The sequence below is a fragment of the Elgaria multicarinata genome, chromosome 3 (assembly GCF_023053635.1).
Source record: "Elgaria multicarinata webbii isolate HBS135686 ecotype San Diego chromosome 3, rElgMul1.1.pri, whole genome shotgun sequence".
Taxonomy (NCBI): Eukaryota; Metazoa; Chordata; class Lepidosauria; order Squamata; family Anguidae; genus Elgaria; species Elgaria multicarinata.
The window spans coordinates 145,072,995-145,086,416 of record NC_086173.1 but is presented as its reverse complement, the minus strand read 5'-3'; the positions used below and the strand labels follow the sequence as shown (position 1 = coordinate 145,086,416).

The window sequence follows — 13,422 nt, the reverse complement described above, 5'->3', positions numbered from 1 at the left end:
TCAAGTAGCTCTGAAAAAACCTGAAATCAATTTATTAGGACAATTCACAGGTCATACAAAGTCAGGCATGGCGAGGGGAGGCATGGTGGCCTAGTGGTGAGTTGCAGAGAAGGGCAACTAGAATTATCAAGGCTCTGGAACAACACTTCTATGAGGGAAGGTTACAACTGCTGGGATTGTTCAGCTTGGAAACAAAGTAAGTGGAGACACGATACAGATATACAAAATTATGCACGGTATGGAAAAAGTGTAAAGGAAGATATTTTTCTCCCTCTCTCATAATACAAGAACCCAGGTCATCCCATGAAGCTGATTGGTGGAAGATTCAGAACAGAGTAAGTCCTTCTCCACACAGCACATAGTTAAAACTATGGAATTCACTTCCATAAAATGTAGTGATTGCCAGCGATTTGGATGGCTTTAAAAGGGGATTGGATAAATTCCTCTTAGCGGCTACTAGCCTTTATTGTTAGGTGCTACCTCCAGTATTAGAGGCAGTAAACCTATGTACACTAGTGGCTGGGGAACATGGGTGGGAGGGTGCTATTGCACCCATGTTTTGCTTGTGGGTTCCTGATCAACAGCTGGTTGTTTGCCACTGTGTGAACAGAGTGCTTGACTAGATGGACCCTCTGGCCGATCCAGCGCGGCTCGTTTTATGTTCTTATGAGAGCGGTGGGGCTTGGAGGTGAGAGACGCCTGGATCCTTCCACAGCCAAGCGAAAGGCGATCTTGTCGGAGGGAGCTTTGCAGATGCCGCGTGTGGAATCGGAAATGGACACGCAGGAAGAGGCTGGAGCAACCCGGAGTGGGCGGAGTTGCTGCGGGAGCTGACGATTGGGGCAGGAGCGAGCGTGGCGGCGAGGTGGTGGTGGTGGTGGGGAGAATAAACAGATTAGTGGGTCAAAAAGACGATCGATTCTTCTTGGGCTGCGTTTTGGAGTTGAACTGTTCGAGGCGCTGACGGGACAGAGAAGCAGATTGGATTGAGCAGTTGTTGATTCGGCGCGGGTTTTTGGGGAGCGGACTCCCCCGCCCCTCCCCCAAACTACCCAACCTTGATTCCTCGCCACCCCAATCCGGCTTTTCCGGAGTCCGATCGAGTTACGGGGACCCAAACTAGCACTCTACAGCTCTGAACCCCTGAGCAACTGGACCCGTCCGGATCCCAGGTAAATGAGATTGGAGAAAAGGGAGACTCGAGGCCCGGGAGCCAGGAGGGGGTGGGGGCATGGGGCTTAATTTGGAAAAGAAGGGCTTGGCGTATTTGTTTACATTTATGTATATATTTCAATTTCTGGAAACCATATTTCAACAATGAATCCGAGAATGTTTAAGCCACATATTAAAATAAGAAGTACTCCACAAAAATATTACATTTTAAATATATTGTGATAGTTTACACACGACCCCACCATCTGTAATCCTATATAACATACCAGTGTTCTTCAAACTTTTCCCCCATGACCCAGTGTAATAATATCACATATTCTCAAGACTCTCTTCCTGTGCTTAGTCTGAAAATGTCTGACATGTAATATGCTTTTGGCTCATTAGTCAAGACGTAATGTTTTAAGGAGATTCTTTATAATTAAGTCCCAGTGAGCTCTCTGGAAATTACTTCTAAGTAAACATGCATAAGTTTAGGTAGCTAAAAGCGTTTAATAGTAGCTGGGTTGTGCCATGATGTGATTATTATTATTATTTTATTTATTATTATTATATCATCAATGCACGTGGTGCTGCACATAGTAAAACAATTATATATATTGTTTGTTCAGACATATTTAAAAGCCACCACACACACACACACTGTAATTCCTAAAAGGGCAGCCTTTTGTCCTAGAATCTGGGGACGGCTGAAGGGGACACAAAAGGAGAGTGGCTTTTGTCTTGCAAAGACATCTGCTGGGCAGCTGAAGAGGAAGCAAGGTTTGCTTGGAGGTAATTTAGACTGATCCCCAAACACATAACAATTCAGACTGACTGAGGAATCTGCCAGACAGGCTGTGAGCTTACTGATTTTACTTGGTTGGGCATTCCCCCCCCCCAAAAAAAATCCCGGGGTGGCTTGAGCCCTGGTCCCCCTTATAGTTTACGATCCTGCCCCAGCAAGGAAAGGGCTTTGTGTATTCTCGGAGGAGGAGGAGCAGCTGGGTCAATGGGACTGCTGGAGGAGGAGCTCAGCGGCAGGAATGTGAGAAATCCAGAGCAGGCTCCATCTGTGTCTCTGGGGGTGTGGTTGAGGTAGATTTTTTTTTTTTTAAGTATAGGGCTTGTAATGGTCTCCCGTGAAAAGTTGATCATATCCACACTCTGCTTAGTGTCAAGAATTCTACAGCTTCAGGTGCTCACAGATCAATAATTGCTGGAGTTATTGTAGGGTTCTTCTTTGTTTTTTTACTAAAAAAAGCCCATGCTGCAAATTACAGGCTCAAGCGAGTGGGCAGATGCTAAGAGAGTTAAGGAACAGGGTGCCTCTGACCATTACATGCTCAGCCCTGGAATTTAGGATCAATGCCTGAGCCAAGCTCACAAATCCTTCCACACAATAATTCATTCCTGGTTCCACTACCCCTGCCCCAATATTCATAAATTAACAATAAATTACCTGCAAGGTAATTTAGAGGTTAAAGGCTTTTACATTGTTGCTATTGTTAAAAAAAATTGGGAGCCAGAAACGCTTCCCTAGGAGTTGTAGCCCAACATAACTGAAGGGCACCAGGTTGGAGAAGGCTACCCTTGATGATCTACCTCAAATCACCCAAGAAATATCTGTACTCAGTCCTGCGCTTGACTTATTTTTTCCGATGTTGGAGATCAAGTCCATTGTTTTGACTGAGGGGCAAGATTATCACACAGAAGAACAAAGGCCCTGTGATTTTCATAATACAGAATGGGTGAAGTCTACTATGTACTTGTTCAGACGCTTTGATCATCTTCAGAGGCCCTCCTCCAGGTACCCTTGTTGCAGGAAGCTGGAGAGAGGCTACAAGAGAGAGGACCTTCTCATTGGTGGTGCCCCATTTTTTAAAAAACCTCTCCAAGGAGGCTTGCCTGCTGCCTACGTTGTTACCTTTCCCCAAAGCCCTTCCTTCTCTCCCAAGCATTTTCAAGACTTCATTTTTAGATTTTTGTGGCTGTTCATATACATTTTTATATTTATCCCTGTGCTGTTTGTTGTTTTGTGATGCATTTTATTTTAACTATTGTTGTTGTTTTTATTCTTTTAATTGTTTGTAATCAACCCAGAGAATATATTATATATTATTGCATTTATATCCTGCCTTTTTTCCTCCAAGGAACCCAAAGTGGCATACATAATCCTCCTCTCCATGTTATCCTCACAACAACAACCCTGTGAGATAGGATGGGCTGAGAGTCTGTGACTGGCCCGAAGTCACCCAGTGGGTTTCCATGGCCAAGTGGGGACTAGAACCCGGATCTCCCAACTCCCAGTCCAACGCCTTCGCCAACACACTGGCTCTACTGCGTGGATGAAAAATATAATAGATAAATAAATTAGTAAAATACTACTTTTTCCTGAAAAATTTACCAGTTAAGATAACGTTGATAAAGCCGTCCTGAAGTCAGGTGCATCCATTGTGTTAGAAAGGCAAAACTATGGTTATTAAAATATGATTTATGTATGTGCGTTGATTTGTAGAACAAACCAAAGTTTATCACATGGTCTGCCGTGAGCCCCAGCAATTTTCAAGCAGTTCACACACAAAACAGAGAACCACTGCTCTCTGGAGAAGGAATAGCCAGCATTTCTGCAGTGTAGCCCTGAGAAGTGACACAGAGAAATAAGAACATCAGAAGAGCCCTGCTGGATCAGACCAAGGGTCCATCTAGTCCAGCACTCTGTTCACACAGTGGCCAACCAGCCATCGGCCAGGGATGAACAAGCAGGACATGGTGCAACAGCACCCTCCCGCCCATGTTCCCCAGCAACTGGCGCACACAGGCTTACTGCCTCGAATACTGGAGATAGCACACAACCATCAGGGTTAGTAGCCATTGATAGCCCTTGCCTCCAGGAATTTATCCAACCCCTTTTTAAAGCCATCCAAATGGGTGGCCATCACTACATCTTGTGGTAGTGAGTTCCATAATTTAACTACGCATTGTATGAAGAAGTACTTCCTTTTATTTGTACTGGATCTCCCACCAATCAGCTTCATGGGATGACCCCAGGTTCTAGTATTTTGAGAGAGGGAGAAAAATGTCTCCCTATCCACATTCTCCATACCATAATTTTGTACACCTCTATCATGTCTCCCCTTAGCCTCCTTTTTTCCAAGCTTAACAATCCCAGTTGATGTAACCTTCCCTCATGCTCCCCTATCATTTTAGTTGCCATTTTCTGAACTTTTTCCTGCTCTGTCATATCCGTTTTTAGGTGTGGTGACCAGAACTGTACACAGTATTCTAACTGTGGTCATAGCATAGATTTGTATAAGGGCAGTATGATACTGGCCATTTTATTCTCAATTCCTTTTCTTATAATGCCTAACATGGAGTTTGCCTTCTTTACAGCGGCCGCACACTGGGTGGATATTTTCATTGAGCTGTCCACCACCACAGAAAGAGGGACTTACACATTGAAAAATGTTAAACCCAGTCTCATGTTACAAGTTGGGGTTAAAGTTGAGTCCTGGATGTGAATCTGCAACTGTATATAGACGGCTAGTCTATATAATATGCCTCAGGTGTGGATTTGTTCTTTTCCAGCAGGTGAAAGATGCTGAGTGAAAGTGAGGAGGAAACTTCTTTCCAGGAAAGTCCCAAACAGGAGGTGCTGCACGAAGTGTTACCGGAAAGATCTGACATGGATATTTCTCAAAGTCTGGATCAGGAAGAATGCCGTCAGAGCCAGTGCGAGCCAGAAATGCAGCATACGTACCAGCCACGGAAGAGGCAATGTAAATCCTCCCATCTTGAAGAAACCGCCATTGACCTCAGTAAGACAGCAGCGCAGAAGAATGTTCCCAAAGTGAGAAAAACCTACAAGTGTCCCGACTGTGGGAAATGTTTCAAGCGGTGCTCGCCCCTTATACGACACCGGAGAACCCACACGGGGGAAAAGCCCTACGTCTGCCGTGTGTGTTTGAAATGCTTCAGCGATGGCTCTGCTCTTGTGAAGCACCGGAGGATCCATGCAGGGGAGAAACCTTACACCTGCCCTGAATGTGGGAAAAGCTTCTCTCAGAGCTCAACCCTTATTGCTCACCAGAGAATCCACACTGGAGAGAAGCCCTATAAATGCCCTGTCTGTGGTAAAGGTTTCAGCGTCAGCTCAAACCTCGTGGCTCATCAGAGAATCCACACAGGAGAAAAACCTTACGAGTGTTCGGTCTGTGAGAAAAGCTTTCTTGTCAGCTCCCACCTTATCAGGCACCAGAGAATCCATACGGCGGAAAAGCCGTATATGTGCCGGGAGTGTGGTGAGTGCTTCACCCAGAGCTCTCACCTGGTCGTCCACAAGAGAATTCACACCGGAGAGAAACCTTATTTGTGTGCCGTGTGCGGGAAGAACTATCGTGGGGTCTCCGACTTTATTCTGCATCAAAGAATTCACACAGGCGAGAAGCCATATACCTGCCTGGAGTGCGGGAAAAGCTTCCGCCAAAGTTCATGTCTTACCAAACATCAGAGAATACACACTGGAGAGAGGCCATATGAGTGCCATGAATGTGGGAAAAGCTTCAGTAGGAATTCACATCTTACTAGACACCAGAAAATCCACACAGCAGAAAGAAATGCCAGGCAGGTGCTCAAACAGTTCGCTGTCAGAGACTGAAAGTTAGGTTTATTTTTATCATTGTTATCAGTGAGGAGGAGGTCTCCCATCTGTCCTTCTAGCCTTTGCTTCACCATCTTGCACCACTTACTGTCTCCAAAGGAAGCAAAAACTGATCAGGGATGTGACGTGCTCCTATATTGCCACCTTGTGGTATGGACATGGTTCATCTTTCTAGATTTCCTGCTTTCTGAACAATGGCTTTTGTAACTGTGCTGCCAATGTCCATCATGGAACTCAAGCACAGTGTTTCTATCAGGTTTAAAATACCCATCGTGTCAATTTCCCCTTTAGACCAGTGTGGGTAGGCAACCTTTTTGGTCCCATGCTCACATTTGGCAGTTTGAGAAAATGTCCTGGACGCCGCCACAAAATGGCTGCCACAAAGGACACATAAGAGCTGCCCAAAAGGCTGAGTTCAAGACAGAGGTGGGAGGGGTAGGGTACAGTGGAGGCTGGTGGCTCCAATGTCAGTGGGGTGGTGACTCCATTCCGGGTTTCAGTCAGAACAAGTCAGACTGCCAAAGGAGCTATGTATGCCAAGGTTTGAAGCAGTTTGGATCGCTCCCTCAGAGTTCTGACTGAAACCCGAAGCAGATTCACCGCCCCACTGACATCAAAGCCACCAACCACCGTTGGTAGGGCATTTTGTTGGTGACTGGGGGTGCACTGGTGTCCATGGGCACCATGTTGCCTATCCCCACCTTAGACTGTGAGGTGTGAGATACCCTTAATTAGGGTGACCATATGAAAAGATACAGGATAGGGCTCCTGTATCTATAACTGTTGTGATGAAGAGGGGATTTCACCGGGTGCTGCATGCATACAAAGGACACCTGCTGAAATTCCCTTTTCTATGCAACTGTTAAAGATGCAGGAGCCCTGTCCTCCTTTCCGTATGGTCACCCTGCTTTAATGCTCTTTAAGGGGCATCCCCAGGAAATGGCTGCTTTTTCCAGGAGGTGGAATTGAAGACGGATGCCTTCGTGATAAAAACTTAGTCCTTTCTCTGAGCCGATTCTACTGTGCAGAAACAATATGTGGCACAGCCTGAACAGTCCCTTACTTATAAAAAAACCCCTGCCCCTGTTACTAGTTGGGAAATCCCTGTTTCTCAACTTTAATAAGATTTGAGAAACACAGATTTGCCCAAATCTACACGACAAGTCTACAGCAAAGACAGACACCGAAGAAGACAGGCCTTCTCAGTCAAAGACTAACTTGTGATATACTGGAGCAGAGAATAGCTGTTCGTGACCTCCAACCTCACCTTTGGGCTGTAATCTTGAACTCACTAGGGGGGGGCAGCTTTTCCCATCCTGATGCCCTCCAGATGGGCACTCAATTGGGGAAGGCTGTGCTAGGCAGTAAATCCTATTGGTTTCAGCAGTTCTTACTTCCAAGTAAACATGCGTAGTGTTGTTGTTAGACAACTGTGGATGTGATATAATATGCTATAAAGTGCTGGTTCTCAACAGCAGTTTTGCATGTTCAAATTATCTGTCGGTGCGCCCGGTTTGAAATAATACCTAATCCTGTTAACAATCTGCAGACTTGCCTTCAGATGTTCCAATTGCTGTGCAATTTGAGCTTTGACTGCTGTCATGTGGTGTGGGAAAGCGCCCCTCCCCTTCCCACAAACGGGAATGTGCCAATTGTAGTATCCCTCAGGCATAGGGACCATACGGGTGAGCTTACCTGCTCAGCCTGCCACTTGCCCCTAGACTACCAGGCAATAACTTCAGAGTCTTTTCCTTGCTGGATTCCTTTATTACTAAAACCTCCTTGAACAGTGATACTCCAAAACCCTGTAGCAAGGCCCACACCAAGTGGCTGAAACAGAGGCCCCGCCCAGGCCTTCGATGAGGACCTGGAGACTAGCAGCTACAGGCCTCTGAAAGATATATACATCCACATATCACACCAATGGCTTGGCCCTTGGGAAGAACCAGAGACAGGTTTACACGGTTTGCAGATCATTTGGAGCTTCTTAAGCCCCACCCCCTCCCCGAAGTGCTTATAAATCCAAGTGAGTGTACTTGGCAGGCAGTGGAAGCTGGTCGCTCCAGGGTCAGTGGGGTGGTGAATCCGTTTCAGGCAGAACGCGAAAGGATCTATCCAAGGTGTTTTAAGGTTGTGACTGAAACCCGGAGTGGATTCACCACCCCTCTGACCTTGGAGCCACCCGCCTCCACTGTTTGCAGTACTGGCTCCAGGTTTTTGAGGACTTTTAGGCAAGACATCCTCAATGCCCCCCCCCCCTCCTTTAGTAAATCTACCTTCTCAGCTGCATTGTCATCAACTGCTCTTGCTGCTCCTCGTTGCTACCATTGGCTTACTTGATAGGGAGAGAGCCAATGAGCAAGTAGGAAGGGGCATCTTTGGCTCCTTCTTACTACCACTACTATGGTGTGGGCCAGAGCGAGAGGCAGGTGAACAAGGAGGTTGCAACAGTGAAAAGAAGGAGCAACTCCTGGGGCCTTTTGTCAGTAGGGTCCTGGCTGGGGTCTGGGCCCATGCCAGGTACCCAACCATACCCACCAGTGACGCCAGCGCTGATATAATTGCAATGTGAAGAGAAGGTTGGCTCTGAGTGGGATGGGGATGTATCTTTGCCAACTGCCATTGATTGTCTCAGGGGGAAAGGATCCCCCTTGTTTGTTGTTGTTTAGCAAAAATAAAATAAAATAGGCAAACCCAAAGCAACTGCAGCCGAGTCGAGAATGTTATACTCTCTGTTTTTCTGGAGTGGTTTGAATGCATTTCCCTTTAGCTTGCAGCCCGGCTATTGTGCCTTTTAACAGCGTGACTCAGAGCATCTAAACAAGGGGAAGCTTTTCCTACCACTTAAGCGTTACCATCTACATTTCATGCCTCTGGTGGAGTGGACTCACGTCCACGGAAGCTGATACCATAATAAATCTGGTGGTTTTAAGGTGCCACAAGACCCTCTGTTTTTGATGTAACAGTCCCCTCTGGATGCTCGATTTCTGTGTCTCAGTGGGGTTGCCAACTGACCAGGACAATAGAACATCCTGCTCTTTTATTTTTTTTTTAATAGATGTACAGTATGCAGAAATCAGCTTGGGGAGCTTTCCACAGCATGGAGCAAAATGTCACCTGCTAACACCTGCAAATCCAGCTGCTTTTAAAGGCATAGCTGCGACGGCTGATTAGAAAGTTGGCAACCCTATGTGGAAGTATTCCCCATTAATTATTCATGTCGTCCTGAGTAAGACAGCATCCTGACGCAAAGCACACTTACAAAGAAGCACGTTCCAGTGACCTCACGGAAGCAAACCCAATTGTAATGCCCCTCAGCTGAGGGATGACAGTAGGAAGAGTTGGTATTTGGAGGATGTCGTAAATATTTGGTGGGAATTAATATGCTTTATACTCCAGTGAGGGTGCAATCTTATGCCTGTTTAGACAAATAATAATAATAATCCTATAACTTACAGCATTCCCCAACCAGCAAGGATGCTAGAAATTGCAGGAGATTTTTTTGTCTGTCTAAACATGCATAGGATTGCATCCTAAACAGTTAAAGATGAAAACTAACAGAAAGTTTTTGGTAATATTCTTAATACTTTTTTGCAGTGCTTTTCAAATTAATAATAGCAATGATAACAACAACTGCATCACAGACAAACTTTCAGCATGTGAAATTTCTGTGTGCTGAAAAATGCAGTGTTGGACTTCTACCTGCCATGCCAGTGCTAAAGGAAAAACAACACCCGCCAACCAGCAATCCTAGTTAGTAATAGTATGAAAACATTTCTTGTTTCGATTCCTGCAAAGCACTGATTAAAGTGTCTGCAGCACAGATTTTGCACATTTTATTTGAGAAGAAATGGGATCAATTAATAAAGATCCATTTTCAAGCTGAACAAAATATATACATATGCAGGTTTTATGATACTAAGGTTCTTGTTCACACCACTTTGGAATTTTATCTGTTTGGGGTTCTTTCCCAGTTTTTATGCTTCCTTCATTTGCAAGGAGATAATGAGTGGAATTCAGTCAAGACCTTCCACCAATTGCTCCCGTCAATGGAACAGGGAAGGGGCAATTCTCCCTCTACCTTGCAGCCCCAAAATCAGCTCCAGGGGTTTGGTGGACCTTCCCAAGTAGATTTTTGGGAGTGGGGAGCTGAAGAGGCATGTGAGTGGGCTTCCACTCGTGTCATGTTGGATTTCACATGTTGGACTTCACTTGTAGGCGTGCCTTAAAAGTTGTAAGAAAAATTACAAGACTAGAAAATCCATGCAAGCAATTACGAGCCTTGCAGTATTTGAAGTGTTAACAAACACAGCATTTCACAGCCTGGCTTGATTTTCATGATCACCTGATTAAATGGGGGGCAGGGAGAGAAATACCCAACAGTTCCCTGGCTGTAGATGAAATTTGCAAAGGACTGCCAGAGCAGGAGGTTTGTGCTGTACCTTCCAATTCATGATAAAGTGAGAGATGAAGTAGCCATCCGTCTCCCATGTGTAGTCTTTGATATGCACGTTCTCTTAGATCAGCAGTGTTCAACCTCTTTTAGCCCGAGAGCCAAGTACCAATCAGAGATACTCCTGGGAGCTGCATTCCAATGGTGGTGGAGCCAGAGGCAAAAGGAATGGGCCAAAAATTCAGCATGTTGTAGCTTAAAGCTCTTCCCAGTAACTAAGCCTTAGGAGAGGCATTTCAGCCTTTAAGAATGGGCGGAAACCGAACAAAAGCTGGGAAACAACGAAATGATCAGTGGTCAAGGGAACACCAGAGGGCCTAGATTGGGAATCTGGAGTGGTGGTGGGCAGGGGAGATGAATTCCAGATTGGTGGTTCCTACCAATGAACTGCCAGCTACAACAACCCCCTGAAGCTTCAGATCTCTGAGCCAGGACCACCCCCACCCCCCCAGAGACAGTGCCTCCTGAGCCAGATCCACTTGAGGGACCAGACCCCTCTGCACCAGTGCCTGCTCACAGATGCAGGCATCACGCCAGATGGGAATTGGCAGAAAGGCAATGGGAGTGTTTGGATCTACCTTTGAGGGTTGCCCCTTTAAAAATCTTCCCTCTTCAACCAAGGGGTGGAACCCAAGAGGGATAATCTGGTCCAGGAGGGATACAAGGACTCAGATGGCAGTGAGACAAAGTCCACTGATCTGTCCATGGTCCTGAAATGCCTGGCTCTGACTGTTATTCTCCATGGAACTTCATCTTGAATTGTATTCTGTCTGTTTCCTGGCCCATCTAGGACCTTGATGACAGATTAGACTAGGGATCCCCAACCTTTCTGGACCCAAGGGCACATTTGGGAATTTGAGAAACTACTATGGGCACCGCTACAAAATGGCTCCCATGGAGGATGTGGCTAGTCACGTAATGGCTGCCGTGAGGGCCTGGCTAGTCAAAGTGAGCCAAAGAGCTTCCATATTTATTGCATCCAAATTTCATCTCTATAGATTAACAAGAGCAATTACAAAATGGAAACAAAAAGGACTTTGTGGAATGAGCGATTTCTATGAAAAAAAAATCCCCCTTACTGTCACAAAATTAGAAGAAAGGCTCCAGAGAATGCAAGTGAATTGCATGCTCCTTCATCAAATACATCATTTTATTACAAATCCTTTAGTAAAACAAAGTGCAAACAAAAACTTGACAAAATTTGAAAGTATATTATTGAAATATGGTTAATACAAAAGGATTGGTTTCGAAAAAATATTCACAAATTATTGAAATATTTATTATTTAAGCATTTTTATGCTGCCATTCAGCACAGATGGGCTGAAAATAATATGGGAAGATGGTATTGGGATATCAATAGAGCAAAAGTTATGGGATAAAGTATTTATTTATTTATTACATTTCTATACTGTCCAATAGCCGGAGCTCTAGGGGTGACACAACTAAGGAAAACTGTATCAATAACTCTCAGGGAGAGCATGTTGAAATGGTGACACAGATGGTATATCACACCACTACAATTGGCAAGAATAGCCAACACAAACAACTCAAAATGTTGAAAAAACTGCTATCAGCAAGAGTTTTATATTCATATCTGGTGGGCATGTTCAATTGTGTCACAGTCTGAAACATTTTATTTTCAGAAATGGCAAATATTACACATCAAACCATAGATGTCACACCAGCATTGACTTTATTAACTATTGGGAAAGAACCAAATGCAAAAGTGACATCTGCGTACTTAATTGAGTTCATGCTGATGGCTTCCCAAAGTCTCATAGCCAAAAGTTGGAAAACTGCAGAATTGCTAACATTAAAATCTTGGTATATGGAATTATGGCAAATAGACAGGACAGAAAAATTGACATACCAACTAAAATTAGATAAAGACAAAGTCAAAACTTCTAACTTCTATCAACCATGTAAGGATTTTATTCCATATACTGATCAGGGACAAGCACAGGAATATATGTCAAAGCCTTTCCTCAGATTATGGAAAAGAAACTAAATATAACTTTGATATAAAGAAGAATGATAAAGATAACTTCTAAGCAGCCCATTGACTCTACATATAATTTGGTCTGTAAAGCAAAGCGAAAAATACAAAAAGAGATTAAATGTACCCCCCTCTGTCAATAAGATTATTTAAATTCAACATATTTCTTTTTATTTATTTACTTTATTTTTCATTCTTTTGATTGATTTTGTTTTGGAAAACCAATAAAATCATTATCTCCTTTTGCTTGCTCGTGTCGTTTTGTTCCAGATGAACATGACGGGCTTTGCCAAGTCATGCTGTCTTTTACTGATTCAGAAATGTCCTGACTATTGAACATGTTTTAAGTATGGCTGCTTTCTGGATGTTGGTGTGGATGTATTTTCATAGGCCCAGTTTCTGAAAGTGTTCTGTAAATTTTTTGATGTGATGATTTGACTAACGAAATAATTGTAACTTTTTCCTGTTGCCATAGTTCTTTAACTTCCATAGCCAATGGTGTACAAATCTGTTAGAATCACAGAATAGTAGAGTAGGAAAGGGGCCTACGAGTCCAACCCCCTGCTCAATGCAGGAATCCACCCTAAATCATCCCTGACAGATGGTTGTCCAGCTGCCTCTTGAAGGCCTCTAGTGTGGGAGAGCCCACAACCTCCCTAGGTAACTGATTCCATTGTCGTATTGCTCTAACAGTCAGGAAGTTTTCCTGATGTCCAGCTGGAATCTGGCTTCCTGTTACACTCTTATCTTTTATGATACTTTTTGGTAGTCTTTGGTTGCTATAACTTGATTCTGTATGACTAGTATGAATCCTTCTGTTTCAAGAAATAGTTTGCCCTTCCGAAGCCATTCATACAATTGTTCTTTGTTTATCTGTGGGTTCTGTATTATGCTGTAATGTTTCCCATGTAGTGCTTTTTGTGCCAATTTTTCTTTTTTCTCTGTTAGTGTGAGTGGTCGTATTTGGTCTTCATTTTGTAGTGCTAGGTTGAGTGGGGTGTAATTTTTATCTGCTTTTACTATGGCTTTATGAATTGGGGTGTTTTTGGTGTGAAAGAATTCTCCGAGAGATTTTATCTGCTTGGTATGAATTGTGTTAATGTCCAGCAAACCTCTTCCTCCTTCTTTCCTGCTGATTGTTATTCTCTCACTGCATGAATTGGG

At 44.2% G+C, this 13,422-nt stretch overlaps 1 protein-coding gene across 1 annotated transcript in view; it reads left to right on the top strand.

Moving 5' to 3' along the window:
- The window catches only part of LOC134395940 (zinc finger protein 271-like), a 70,528-nt gene extending 62,006 nt beyond the window's left edge, over positions 1–8,522 (top strand). Inside the window, exon 5 of the mRNA XM_063122224.1 lies at positions 5,077–8,522. Coding sequence (XP_062978294.1) covers positions 5,077–5,806 — 730 coding nt within the window. The 3' untranslated portion in view covers positions 5,807–8,522. The remainder of the gene's footprint in view (positions 1–5,076) is intronic.
- Positions 8,523–13,422: the final 4,900 nt, after the last annotated feature.